The sequence below is a fragment of the Nicotiana attenuata genome, chromosome 1, assembly GCF_001879085.1.
Source record: "Nicotiana attenuata strain UT chromosome 1, NIATTr2, whole genome shotgun sequence".
NCBI classification, from domain to species: domain Eukaryota; kingdom Viridiplantae; phylum Streptophyta; class Magnoliopsida; order Solanales; family Solanaceae; genus Nicotiana; species Nicotiana attenuata.
This window is the reverse complement of record NC_031989.1, coordinates 44,481,185-44,495,931: the sequence shown is the minus strand read 5'-3', so window position 1 is coordinate 44,495,931 and position 14,747 is coordinate 44,481,185. Positions and strand designations below refer to the sequence as shown.

General features: G+C 35.7%; 1 protein-coding gene across 1 annotated transcript in view; it reads right to left on the bottom strand.

The window, feature by feature from the left end:
- The window catches only part of LOC109225693 (potassium channel AKT2/3-like), a 14,325-nt gene continuing 4,284 nt past the window's right edge, over positions 4,707 to 14,747 (bottom strand). The window contains exons 3-11 of the mRNA XM_019390449.1: positions 8,183 to 8,341; positions 7,989 to 8,046; positions 7,261 to 7,578; positions 6,873 to 7,112; positions 6,478 to 6,795; positions 6,205 to 6,393; positions 6,001 to 6,076; positions 5,338 to 5,898; positions 4,707 to 5,218 (exon numbers count right to left, since the gene is read on the bottom strand). Coding sequence (XP_019245994.1) covers positions 5,091 to 5,218; positions 5,338 to 5,898; positions 6,001 to 6,076; positions 6,205 to 6,393; positions 6,478 to 6,795; positions 6,873 to 7,112; positions 7,261 to 7,578; positions 7,989 to 8,046; positions 8,183 to 8,341 — 2,047 coding nt within the window. The 3' untranslated portion in view covers positions 4,707 to 5,090. The remainder of the gene's footprint in view (positions 5,219 to 5,337; positions 5,899 to 6,000; positions 6,077 to 6,204; positions 6,394 to 6,477; positions 6,796 to 6,872; positions 7,113 to 7,260; positions 7,579 to 7,988; positions 8,047 to 8,182; positions 8,342 to 14,747) is intronic.

The window sequence follows — 14,747 nt, the reverse complement described above, 5'->3', positions numbered from 1 at the left end:
ATTTAGTCCTAACACTGCTTATTTTCTCACTTTTTCCTCATTTAGACAAACCGGTCAACATGCAAAGCCGAGCAAATAAATGCGCAAGTAGCACGTAAGATGCATCAGGATGGTCAATTCATTTCAGGTCACCTGTCCTAGACGGACCCAACCCCTGTGTTGAGTCCCCTAAGTCAGATGCACATGATGCAAACAAGCATCCTACTAGGGATCCGGCATGAGGGCAAGTTATTCTAGGTTCAAAACCTGGGCATCTGTTCTAGACTGTGTACCCGAGCGGACAACTCGAGTCGAGGAGGGGGCTACGTACCAGGGACCCGCAAGATCGTCCGGCTTAGTAACTTGTCCGAGCCTCTTTCTTATTTCAGGGTATGACACTAACAGAATAGGGAGTCTCAACCAGTAAGCACATCCCCGGAGGTGAGAAGAGAAGGGTTTCGGCACAGTTTATATACAATTCAGATAATATCAAAGCGGTAAAAAGCAACATTTTGCACACTTAGCATGAAACATGTAGAAAAATCAGATAAAGCCAAATATAACAATTATACTAAGCTCGAATTCTTGAACCCTGAATCAAAATTCTGGGTTCGTTTCCCCAGCAGAGTCGCCAGAGCAGTCACACCTCCTTTTTTACACACCTAGCCCGAAAGATAAATGTATAAGGGAGTTTTTCCATTTAAAGTGACATTATTCGAAATGGGATTATTTATTTATTTTTTAGAGTCGCCACTTGGAATAGGATTGGCTTTTGGTGTCCCAAGTCACCGGTTTAACTTGTATCCCAAATCGAGGAAAATTTCGACTTCCCAGTTGGAGTCTGCGAACCAGAAATTCTGAATAAGGAATTCTGTTGACCCGAGGGAAGGTGTTAGGCACCCCCGGATCCCGTGGTTCTAGCACGGTCGCTTAAATTATTATAATTGGCTAAAAATCTGATTTTAATACATGTTTTAACTTATGTGCTTTTTATTAGTAAACCGCTTTTATTTTTATTTTTAATAAGAATTGCAACGTCGTGAAAATGCGTCTCGAACCACGTCGCACCAGTGCACCCGTGATTGTCAACACATTTCAACGTCGTTGCGATTTGGATTTGGGTCACATAAATGTGCACCCACATTTAAGAAGATAATATTATTAAAATACGCGCCTAAAGCGACTACGCGTTTATTATCTTTGGGGAAGACCGTGAAATTCGCTAAACGGTCCGCCCGAATTCTAAGTATTCTTATATAACATTTATTGAGGGCCCCGTATTTGTATTTTAATTGGCGAGGCTCGTCTCATTTAATTATTTTTAGGCCAACCTTAGAGCGAACTATCATTTTTCTATTAAATTTGTCTCTAAAAGGACTTAATCTTGGTTAAGGAATCCGGGCCCTCAAACTCAAGTCCATATTTGAACAAGAGGAAGGCCTCTTAATTCAAACATGCTACCTAGCTTGGAAGGCCCAAAACCTATGTTATAAAATTAGACCCACAAACTTACTACGGATTTAAGCCTTCAGCAGTTTTGGGCTTTAAAATTAGCCCAGAATGAAGAAATACCAACGGCCAACCTCGTGAGAAGCTGCCTGGCATACTAACGCCCCAGCTGTAAAGCTATTCAGTTTTTGGGGCCATAAACATGTCCATTTCGATCACCTGGGCAGCCAATTGTTGACAATTCAAGTAACAAGTATAAGAATGTAAACTTGAACTTTGTTTATTTTTCTTTTAGATTCGAAATTATTGATTGGTTATCACAGTAGCGATTTCCTTAAAAGAGCTGAGACAATTTAAAACAAACTAAGCTGTCCACGATACACCAAAACATTTAAAACAACTAAACAATTATATTATCAGATGGATTTCCTGTATTGGCTTTAAAAAACCCATGTATTTAGGCCCCAGGACACTTGAGACACATTCAGTAAACTAACATGAAACTTGAACGACTGAACCCAATGGACTTATTTCCAGATTTAAAACAGTATCTAATCTGAATCAACAATCCTAATTCAATCACACATGACTTACCTACTTAAAACAGAATTTAACTAAATGAACAACACAGTCCAAAGCAACAATGTTGTATACTATCAAACACATATACCCTGCTACTTTTACTTATAGCTATTGAACATCTGAAGCTTTATATGCATAAATCAATGGGTTGAGCGACATATAAGATTACATTTCTTATTACAAATCAAATGAATAGATAGGGAATCAGAAAAAGGAAATTAGCTTGCAACAGCCTTTTATTCAAATTCAATCTTCAACTACATGTTTCCACAACCTCCTGCCATTCAAAGGTTAAGTAAATACCTGGAAATTGAAGACAAAAGTGAGCAGGAGTATCAGCAAGCAGTAGGGGAAATCAGCTACAACTATCAACCCAGCTAAACGACTTGAAATATTTTAAAATTGAACTAATCGAACAGTGATCCAGCAGGATCTAACACCAAACTTTGATGAACAAGTTTAAGTCATCTCTCAACCAGGTGAATTCAAATAGTTTCAGAAATTGGAAGTGAATCAGAACTACTAAAAATTAATGAGAACAATAGCTTTTGCTAGATTTCTAAACTATTTTCTCTTTGTTCTGATTTTCAAAACTTCAGTCCTCTCTCTTTTTTTTCATTTTGCGGCTCTTTTCTGTATTTTCAGCTCTTAGATCTCCCAGGTCTCTCCCTTGAAAGGCAAGAATAGATGCCTTTATATGCAAGGCAAGTAGGGCACCTCTCAGATTTGACTTTTACACCTTAGCCCCCTTCTTAATTTTCAGTTTTTAACTGTTTTAGTCCTTTATTTGTTAGCTTGTTGCCCAAGTCATACTATTAAGTTCTTAAAACTCTAATTGGAACCCCATCTAGAGGATTCTAGGTGTTTCTAACTAACAGATTCTTTAGGTAAAACACCTAAACTACCCTTAATTTGGATTCTAAATTACTACCATAGCCAAACCAAATCCCAGCCCCCTTTACACTTGGTCAAATGACCATGGTTAAACAACCAAAAGGCTGGGAACCTTCAGCTATAACCAAACAACTGAATCAATAAAGTCTAACTAATTGCAACCAAAGAATAACTAATCAAAACAAAAATTAATAACTAAAATCAAATACTAACTAAACAGGATTGACCAAAGAAATTAAAGCCTATGTTAACACTAAATTGAAACGCACATTCAAACAGAAATTAAACTAATATCAAAATTACTAAAACAGAATCAAACAAAATTAAACAAATCAAAGCATTACCAAGACAGAATCAGTCATGAACAAAAACGAGATTTTTAAAAGAAAATCGAAAACTCATGATAAAGAATCAAACTAAGAAGAAAACCTACTGAGTTATGAATTAAAAACTATCCCTAAAGAAAATCAATGGCAAACATACTGAAATTGAATGTCCTAATTACCAAAATGAACTAAGGAAAAAAACAAAAATAAAATACCTCGAACTCGAATCCGGTGGCCCTTCTTGACAAAATTCTTGGCATTTTTGGGTTACAACTGTTCTTAATCATGTGTTTTCATGAGAAAACACATGATTAAGGGTTATTATAACCCAAAATCGCAGAATCCCCAATTTTAGCATTTTAGGATTTTTTCGGTCAAATTTCGATTTAATATTCGAAACCTTCTGGTGATATTCGAAGGGAGATAGTTGCATATTTGGGCTGAGGGAGTTAAGGAGAGTCAGGGGTGTAAGTTTGGTGGAATTTGGATGAGTTTGCGTTTTGGCCGGATTTTTCGATCTGATATTCGAGACGTTTGGGTTAGATTTGAAGGAAAAGGGGGTCGGATTTGGGAAAGGGGAGGTGAAGGAGCAGCGGTGGTGAAATTTTGGTGGCCATCGGAGACCCGCCGCCGGCGGAGACGATTTCGGCCGGTGGCGGAGGGCGGAGGGTGGCGGTGAACGGTGGGGTTGGGGTGTCCGGTGAGAGATGAGAGAGATGAGAGGGTAGGGGGGTCTGAAGGGGGGGTGGTGTCATTTGGACATATATATTAAATGATGTGGGCTTCAGGATCGTCCGATCAAGAAACCTCGACGGTCCTGTTTAAAACCCACAAAACGACGTCATTTTGACTGACCTGGGGCTGGACCAGATTGGGGTTTGGGTTTGGACTGGGTTGGAAGGGATTTTGAACGGGTTTTGGCTTGGGCTGGCCCAAAACAATGGGTATTTTATTAAGACCTCCATTTCTTTTAATTTTGTTTTCTTTTCTTTTTCAAATTAAAACTTAAAAGTCTAAATTAATTCTAAAAACTAAATTAACCTACCCAATCTATTTAATAATGACACAATTAATTAACTACCAAATTTAAAGGAAATCTAACCAAAATCAAAGCTAAAAATTAAAGCAAAAATAACTCTTTTTTTTGTGATTTTTATATTTTTGTGAAATCCTAATTACTAATTAATCTAAAATATATAAGATTAAATCCTAAATGCAAATGCAATGCGAATTTTTGTATTTTTTTATGAATTATGTTAAAAAATGCACACAGTAAAAATGCAAATAAACACGAAAATTGTGCAATTAATTCCTACAAATTAAACAATTAAAAGAAAAAATCCTAAATCTAGGAAATCTGTAGGAGTAATTCGTGCGAGGCAAAAATCACATGCTCACGGTACTAAGTTTCATTGTCATCCTTCACTTTTAGTATGTGGATTCTAGGATTATATCATGTCAAGGTGGGCACTCAAATCCATCAAATCCACTAAGGTATTTCTAGTTTGTCACCAACCAAAGTATTTCATTTCATGGCCAACACACGTACTATCAACCTTTTGATCCCATCAGTAGATTGTCCACTGCAATAAGATCAGGTAAAAGTTTGAGAATACATCACTAGGTGATTCATTGGATCTTTTAATAACTTAGTGCTCAACATGCCAGACAAATGGGGAAGCAGTTGAATTTTTCTGAACAAGACACTTTTAAGTGTCACAATCTATATTGCTCGGACTCTCCGAAAATATCAATGGGTGCGTGTCGGATCCTCCAAAAATAGTGTATTTTTTAAGGATCCGACACCGATGCGGCAGCTGTTTTGAAGAGTTCGCGCAACATAGGTCACAAAAGGTATTGCTACAAGCAATTTGGATCTTCAACTATATATAGCTTATCATTATCTCTTATCACTTCAATAGAGTCAATTTCTGATCCTTCTTCATCTGTCACCAATGCATTTGTAGCATCAAATCCAAATTTCTGACCTGTACAACACATAGATCACCACGAATAATCTGCTTAACGTTGTGTATGACGATGTACTTAGGTTTAAAAGATGAAAAAACTGCATAGAAATAAGTAGTATAGTTCATTGCAGAAATACCTGCAATGATCTTGAGCTCTGCAAGTGAATTTGGAAGCATTATTAATTTCCCAGGTTCACTGCATTGAGTTCTTCTCCTGAACACAGGATGGCCTTTGTATATGCTAACTCTAAAAAACGATTGATCCCTAGTACTTCCCGAGTTGTACTTTTGCTCTTGTTCGCGCCACTTTTGAGCAACTTCATCCATTGTGTCGGGAACCATAACCCTGTGCCCTACTTCTCGTTTTTGTAGAATCTCGCTTAGGTTCATTGAAGAAAGCTTGTGCTTAAATTTATCTATCTCGGCTCCATTCATTAGAAGTAGCTTTACCATGTCTTCATGATTTTGTTCCAATGCAACATCGATAGCAGTTGATCCATGGCGATCTTTTGAGTCAACTGTTAATCCATGTTTTAGGAGTTCTTTCAGCACTGTTAAGTCATTTCTCTTAGCTGCTGCGCATAAGAGGTCACCAGCAACATAGGGATCGGAGACAGAAGCCCAATGGTATAATATCCGAAATGTTGAATGTTGTTTTGCTGCTATAGCTTCCCACAACGCAGAGTTACCATTTACATCTGCATTTTATGGTACATTCAAGACATTACATAGCCAAATTAGCATTATCAAACATTCTACCTTGTTCAAGTTTGCAATAGTATATATCGAGGATGACTTACCTCGGAGGTGTATGTTACATCCATGTCTAAGAAGAACCATCACACACTCTTCGTGCCCTTTCGATGCTGCTATATGCTGATGTATCAGAAAGAGAAACACAATGTCATAAACTGTGAAACTAATGTTATTGGCAGCACAAAACAGGTAAAATGAAGACAAAATCTTCTTTTTCGAGTACATGTAGGCCACGAGAGGACACGTACCACTGGAGTTCTTCCTTGGGCGTCTCCGATATCAGGATCAAATCTTGCCTTGAGAAGTTCCTCAAGAAAAGTAGCATTACCTGTACTAGCAACAGTTAGCAAATTAACAGACATGTTTGGATCACCATTTTCTTCCCCAACTGCATGAAATAAATCTCCAAGCTTTAAATCCCTGAGCTTCTTGTGATGCTGCAATTACCATATCATAGGTACAATATTAAGATTCAGCTCTAAATCGGCCATTGGGAAGATCACAGGGTATTTTACACTAACCTGAAGGAAATTCTTGATCATTATGATATTATCTTCTTGTCTGGTTTTCATTGCTTCAATCAAAGAAGTTGTTCTTATCTTCAGGAGTTGCGAAAGTGTCTTGGTTCGATACGTGTAGCTCTGAGGCCTACAACAAAATGCCCCAACTTCTCCTAACATATCTCCAGATTTGAATGTCCAAACAACCTGCTCATTTTCCATCTCACACTCAATCATTTCCACCTCCCCTGACACTATGATGTAAACCTCATCTGGCGATTCGTTCTGCATTATTACATCCTCTCTTGGGGGTATGTACTCAGCCTTTGTATCTGCAACCTGCAGATTCTTCAGTTAGACCCCACAAACACACACACAAAACTATGTAACGATTTCAAGCAAATGTGATATCTTACCAAAAGTAACAGAATTTCCCTTGAGACACCCTTGAAAAGATAAACCTTCTCTACTGTTGGCAAAAACAAATGGTGCCTAATGCTTTTGCAGATTGTCTTGGGAAGTTGTTCAATCAATTGCTGCTGGTTTAGGCTCTCTGCCCTGAATCTTAAACACATGTAAGCCAATATTTGCTCTTTTAATCTTGGAGGCAACCTATTTCGACACACAAAATTTGATGCTGCTTCGATGCTATTTCTCTGCGACACACCATAACAAGTCACTTACCTCTCATTTATTTAGTGATGATTCTGATAAAGGCGGATCCAGAATTTGAAAAACATTGGATACACAATGATGAAACATTTGTATATACACTGACTGTGCAAAGAAAAGCAAAGAGCTTACGAATTCCATTGTGCGACGAGTTCCTTCAACGACTAAATTGGTCATATTACCAATAATATAAGCAGTGAGGCCAAGATTGAAGAGCATGTAGAAGATAATGAAGACCATTTCCAAAGTGTTGACAGCATGGAGATCACCATAGCCAACTGTTGTCATGGTAGTAATGGACCAATACAAAGCTGCAATGTACCTAATAAGAAGACTTGTCTCCTTGTAATTTGGATTCATAGCTCCTAACCAAGTATCTCCTTGGTGTGGATATCTATCAGCTAGCAAATAGTAGAGGCATCCAGCACAGTGCATTGTCAATAGTGTTACCTGTTACATGCCAGTCACAATTGCGAAATTCAGGTCACTTAAAAGATAACTAAAGGCAATGTCAGTAATAAGTGTGATTAGAGACCTTAAAGTCAGTAACTTGCTCAAATATGTTTAACCATACTGATAGTAAAAATAAATAATGGCAGGCCGGTGCACAATGCATCTCGCATCACGCAGGGTCCGGGGAAGGACGGCACCCCAAGGAGTGCGATGTAGATAGCTTACCCTAATATGCTAGCATTAATGGCTGCTTCCACAGCTTGAACCCCTGACTTATAGGTCACACACAAACAACGTTACCGTTGCTCTAAGACTCTCCTTCTTTAACCATACTAACAGTGTTAAAAAAAGAATTTACGTACGTTGCCACTTTATATAAGTTAAATCCTTTTTCTTTTAGTACTTACAAATAGAAGCCTGGCACATCTGACCCAAAAATAGCTGAATCTCATGTCCTTTTCAAGTCTGTCAGCAATAAATAAAAGAGAGTTTAATAGTTTTAAAATGGTTATATGAATCTTAATATGTCTGGTACCATCTAAATAATACAATATAATAACAATGAATTACTAGTAAAAATGAGAAATGAAAGAAAACAAACCTGGTAAAAAACTGTTTAACTCTGCGAAGACGCCAAAGTCTGAGCATTCCAAGAACTGAGTAAGAAACACCAATTTGGTGTTTGCCAGTGAAAATCAAGGCAAGAAGGTCGAATGGTATGGTTGAGGCAACATCCATCATAAACCATGTAGATATATATCTGTATTATTATCATCATTTATCAATCATATAATTGACTATCCATTTGCTTGTAGAAGAAAAAGAAAAAAAAACATTAAAAGAAAAACTCTAACTACATGCTATAAAATACAAAACTTATAGCAATACTATTTCACACATTTTCTTTTTACATAGGAGGATCGTGAAAAGAGAAAACGAAAAGGGATTGTAAAATTTGAATTACATGTAGTCATTCCGTAAAATGGTAAAAATTTACCTATGCAAGATATATACATCGATCCAATAAATACATAACATGTCTTATAAATATGGTTATCACTAAACCTTAGATTTTAGTATCACCAACAATATATCCTCTATTGTTTTATCATTATGCTTAGATTTCAAGTAAAAGGAAGAATACTTCCTTTATAATTGAGTGATTAAACGAAGTGTTCGATTTCATTTGAGTAAAACTAAAAGTTGCTGGAAGTTAGAGTTTTTATTTTATTTGTATAAACAATAAACTGCGTGTTTTTTTTCCTTCTATTAGTTTCTTTTCTAAATTATATGTGACTTTATGGCAAAATAACTTATGAATTTAAAATGGGGAACTTCAATATCGAGATCTTTTGACTCTTTAATTTTGTGCTTCAACCTAAACGGAATACAATCAGGCCTTTCTATACTAGGCATCCTTTATAATAGTACTTCACTATAATGGTCAAGTTTTCTTTGAAACAAAAAAAAAATTATGGTATATTATAATGTATGTTTCTTATAGCAATATTTTACTGTAACAGCCAGAAAACATCGGAACAACGAAGCTGTTATAAAGATATTTGACTTTGTATATAAAGTTAAAATGGTGAAAATCATTTATCCTCCCTAACTTTGCGTTAAAAATCAAACTCCCCCCTCAACTTTGAACAATAATCGTTCTCCTCCCTTTATCGTACACAATACCTTTTTTGTCCCTTGAATTTTCAATTTTCCTCCTCAATTCAATACTTTTTTATTATATATATTTTTTATCGGTTTATAGCTATACTTATAATCTCCATCGTAATCACTCTATTATCAAATTGTAACTTAGAGCTTCATTAAAATTATAAGTAGCGAATAAGTAGTCAGAGCTCAATTAAAAATTACCTTTATCTTGTATTATTTGTTATTATCTACATGTAATTGCATATTTAATATATATTTTAAGTTATATTTTCTAGCAACGAAGCTAGAAATTACATATAAAGGATTGGAAAAAACACCCTCGCATTTTTTTAATTTTCGGCTGTTCGAACTGCGGCAGCTCAAGATACACTTTGTGTACTTTTCAATCCTCTTATATTGGAAAAACTCGCTCGAATTTGCAACTTGCGAGCCTAAGAAACTCAAAATGTTGTGAGCTAAGAGAATAGAAGTTCATTAAATTCTTAACTCACAAGTTTCAATCCGAAGTTTTTCATTCATTAGGCAGTGATGTGAAAAACACTCCAAGTTATCTTAGCTCACCAAGTTCAATCCCGAATAATAATAAAAAAAATTGAGTGTCATTTTTTCAAATCCCTCTTATCTAATTTCTAGCTCCGTCGCTAAGAAAATATAGCTTAAATATATAGTTAATATGCATCTACATTAAACGATAACAACCATAAAAGATAAGGGTAATTTGTTCAACGGACTCTAATTAATTACATTATCTCTACTTATAATTTTAATGAAACTCTAATTACAATTTATAATAGATATTACATAATTTACAGTTATAGCTAAAACCATAAAAATATCATATAACAAAAAAGGTATGTGAATTGAGGACGGAAATATGAAAATTCAAGGGCAAAAAAGGTATTGTGTTACATAAAGGGGGGAAAAATGATTATTGTTCAAAGTCTGAAGGGGAATTTGATTTTTAACACAAAGTTGGGGAGGATTTAAAAAATAGAAAAATGCTCTTAAGCGTTACTAGTGGACTATGCAATATGGTTCATATTAATTGTTGCTGGGTTATATTGCTCGGAGATTTTTTGAAATTATTTCTATCTGCCACCCACACCTTTCCTCTTGTATAGCCAAAATATTATTCTAAATTCTCAAAGTGGAAACAAAAGTGGGTTGTGAATTGTTTATTGTTATTCTATAATATTTTAAACTTGTGTTGGGGTGGGCGAACGGTGGGGGCTCGGGCGCGATCTAACTAAATTTAAAAATATTCAAGTCAAATTGTTTAGAGAATAAAGCGAATATATACGATTTCTTTGATATCTTCGTAAATCCATCTGAACAACCAACTTTTGGCAAATCGAAGACCAATATCTGAGTAATGGCTTTCCACTCTTACTGATGCAAAAGAGTTGTAGAGGATCAAATCTGCTTGCCATCGCAAATTTCATTCGTGTGATAAGGAAGAATATCTTATCTTTGTAGAATTAAAAATTCACGTTCCTTTATACATTTTTTAACCTTAAAAAACGTAAGAAAAAGAAGACGGGTCAATTAATTATTTTAAATTGTGCAATACAAAAGAACCTTTCTTTCTATTCTTGAATATATTCGAATAAATCTACGTTTTCTATTCTATAGAGTTAACCCAAAAAAGCGGAGAAAATAAAACCTGAGGATTCTGTGTTCATCATTTTGAACACCGACATATACTATATATAATATATATATCATATATATATATATATATACTATATATATACTATTCTACCTAATTATACTAATATATATATATATATATATATATATATATATACCGCCAACGAATCTGTATACTGATCTGGTTATTTTGATCCCACGTAGTTAAACAATGCCATTCTAGATGTTTACTTGGGACCACAAAAGCCTTTTTGATTTGCTTTATGGGTTAATTATATAAAAACCAATTATTTTCTAATTGATTGAACCTATCCTTAAGTGCTTTTGTTTGTGCGGTGATTCTCGATCGGTTAGCTAGCTAGGTTAAGCACTTTTGTAAGGTTAAACTTATCCGCTTATCATTAAAACCAATAGATTATATGAATATGTCTTCCATATGGACTTTAATCATTTAAACCATGGTAAATTACATGCATTCTCATCTAATTAGAATTAATTAACCATTAGTTGAGTTAATAAAGTTTTGGTGTAAACACCCGATGTGGGTAAAGTAATCACCCTTTTGTAGCCAACCAAGTTTTTTCGGTACTTGACAAACAAAAATGCGCATGAAAAAATGTTTACCAAACACCTTTAAAAAAAAGTTGGTTATCTATACCAACTTAACTGATACTTCCTCCGGTCCAAAATAAGTGATTTTTTTGGCTTTTTCTGTGGTCCAAAATAAGTGACTTTTTCCAGATTTTCAAGAATAAAATTAATTATTTTTTCGGCTACATTGTCCTTTGGAGTAAATAGTGTTGGAAATTGGTTAGGAGGTGTTTATGTGAAGATAGTAAAGGTTAATATGGTCAATTTCCCAATGCTAAATTATCGCTTAAAAGGTGAATTTCTTAATCTGTGTGAAAACCATCCAAAAAAATCACTTATTTTGGACCGGAGGGAGGTATTATAAGCATGTTATACTGTATTTTTCATGTTTTTTGGAATTCCAGGAAACCCGCAGTCGTCTGCCGTCTGCCACGTCATCTGCCCTTCGGATGAACACTTTGGTGAGCACATCTATGCGCACTGGGTAAACCCCCCACTTGTAATAGCGTGCCAAACCATACTAGGGGATTAAACCGCAATAGGCAAGTAGCCCCGTGCGACAGGCTCAGACCTTGAGGGATCGAACCCGCGTCGCCCGTGTGGGACAACACCCTCCAAACCAACCGGGTCTCCCTTCGAATTTGCTTAAAAATATTGTCCGTTTTTGCATGTCAACTTAATTTGATGGTGTAAAAAGTCCTAGCAGTGTCACTTTAAGAATTAAACTCTTAATCTGCTATCACTGTTATATTATAGCTGGATATAAAATTAATTACTAGTATATATTTGTCTGTGTGATGCCTACTTAAATCGTGGTAAGAATATCGTACCTTGTTAGCATTCTTCCTCCGGTCACGTACGAGAAGCTGAGTTGTAGTATCAATATAGCAACAAAGAATGTTAGATGATATCAATTGCAAAGAAGAGATTAACAACGTTGTCTGCGATGTATAGCACTCTGTTTGGTTGGAGTGCATGAATGCTATCTCAAATGGACATGACCCATGTGCAGAATACGCCACCAATTATTACCATTAGCGTCTCCACAACAACCTGCATATAATACACAAAAAAATACAAAGTTTAATAGTATATATAATTCCACTGTCCTTACGAAAAGTTACGTCCCGCTAAAATAATTTACCTTAGGACCACGGTCATTTTAATAACTAAATAATGTCTAACGTGATACTTTAATCATTAAGTCCCTTTGAATCATCTTGGATAACGAATTCTTCGAATAATTAGTGAACACCTAAATTTTAACAGTCGCAAGTTCGGATAAATATTCCAAGTAATAATCTCAATGAAAAGAGTTACTCAATTTTGGTTAAATTTCTACTATAAGATATAGTGTTGCCATAAAAGGAGACTTGCCTCAATCTTGAGTAAAGACGGCTTGTGGAATAGAGGCTTTTTCCAGGGGAAAAAAAAGGTTTTATTAGGATTTAAATTAAGTTATTAGGTCTAGAAAAAAAAATTTAATTAACGAAAATCTTCTAGTAGTTCTGGTACATACTATTCTGACTCAAAAATTGAAAGAAGTGATCTATACAACTTCAATTCTTTTCTTTCATTCTTAGTTTTGCCACCTGATTTTTTGTTCTCGCTTAAGAACAGATTTTAGGGTTTGCATGAAAATATATTATATCGGCTCTCACAATGGGTAGAAACAGAGATTTTTGCCCCACTTGGTAGGTGATCTGAAAGTAAAGCAAAAAAAAGATATCAGCCCACCCGGTAAGTCACCCTAAATTGCCCGGCTCTGGCACAGGGTCGGGGTCAGAGGGCTGGACACACGAGAGGGATTCTGTTGTGGCGTAGCCAAACTTTACCAGTTCACGCCAAGGCTCCCCTTCATTCTGGATACTCAATAATATAGAAGTTAAACTCGTTTACTCTGTTACTAACCTGGTATCTATAATCCATTAGGGGTTGTCGATTCTTGCCTTTCTGCTGATTTTGATTCTGGCTGTAACCATGGAACCAAGAGGAGAGTAGAATGAGCTTTGAATATGGTTTCGGAAAACTGATGTTTCATTCTGAATTATTAGCAACTCCCATGGCTATTTATCTTTGCACATGTGCTGGTCTTTTGAATTTGGCTAATCTTCAATTATATCATGTTTTTTGTAGAGTCTATTGTAGCACACTATAAGATGAATGACTCATTTGCATTATTGGCCAAAAGGAATATATGAGGCACACAAAAAAAAGCTAAAGATAAAGTCTAGATGAATAATTGCAAAGAGTAAGGAAGAGAAGTAACTAATTTGGTATGGTGTAAATGGTGTAGGGATCGATTATAAAATCATGATATATTTTGAGCGTGTGTGAAAGGAAAGAATGGAATGTGGACCTTGTTTTTTGTGGTCCTAGTATTATTCAGAAGTGACCTTTGAAATTGATGCTATTAGGAAATTAAAAATTGCCTTAGTGTGAAATTGGACCCTTTGAAAATATGATACAGAAAATTGCCTTAGTGGAAATTTATTAACTCCACCAGCATAGTAGTGTTATTTGATTGATGATAAGGTTATCAAATATAAAGTCAGGATGGTTGAGAGATGTGATATTTGTCCTACTACGTAAAATTAGTGCAATGAGGGCCTGTCCTCACCACAAGATTTGGCTTTTTGGGGAGATTTTTCCCAATATATGGACACACTACTTGTACTGAAATATTTTTTAACATTATTATTTTTAAGCAAAATGAATTTCATGTTGACATGTAAGGACTTTGTCCTTTGTACAAGACAAATATTTTGTTACAATCAAGAGAATACAGCTTTGTTCATAGTGGCAACAGTGGAGCTTACAACATAGCCTTGTTCACCGATAAAGGAGGTCCTAATTCAATGATACAACTTTAGGACAAGAAAGAACCACTTTGTACTGTGACTATTGTAATGTTCAAAAGGCAAACCAGAAGAGACTTGCTACAAGTTAAATGGTTTATCACCCACATTCAAGTCAAAGAAGGAGTACAACTCTGCAGGGAACTTTTGCAAAAAGACAGTCAACATTGTGCATACTGGAGCACAGTTAAGGCTTCAAACCTTTGGGCCAACAGGAGGAAGCTAATTTTGCAAAAAGACCTCAAAACTACTGGAGAGGCATTTATAGTCAGAATTAGAGTAAGCCCAGTGAGAGTGTCCCTCACTTCACTCCAGACCAATAACTTCACAGATTCTGCAGCTCCTATGGGGGACGAAGGGAAGTGAAAAGTATGAAGCAGGCTTAATCTCTCTTCT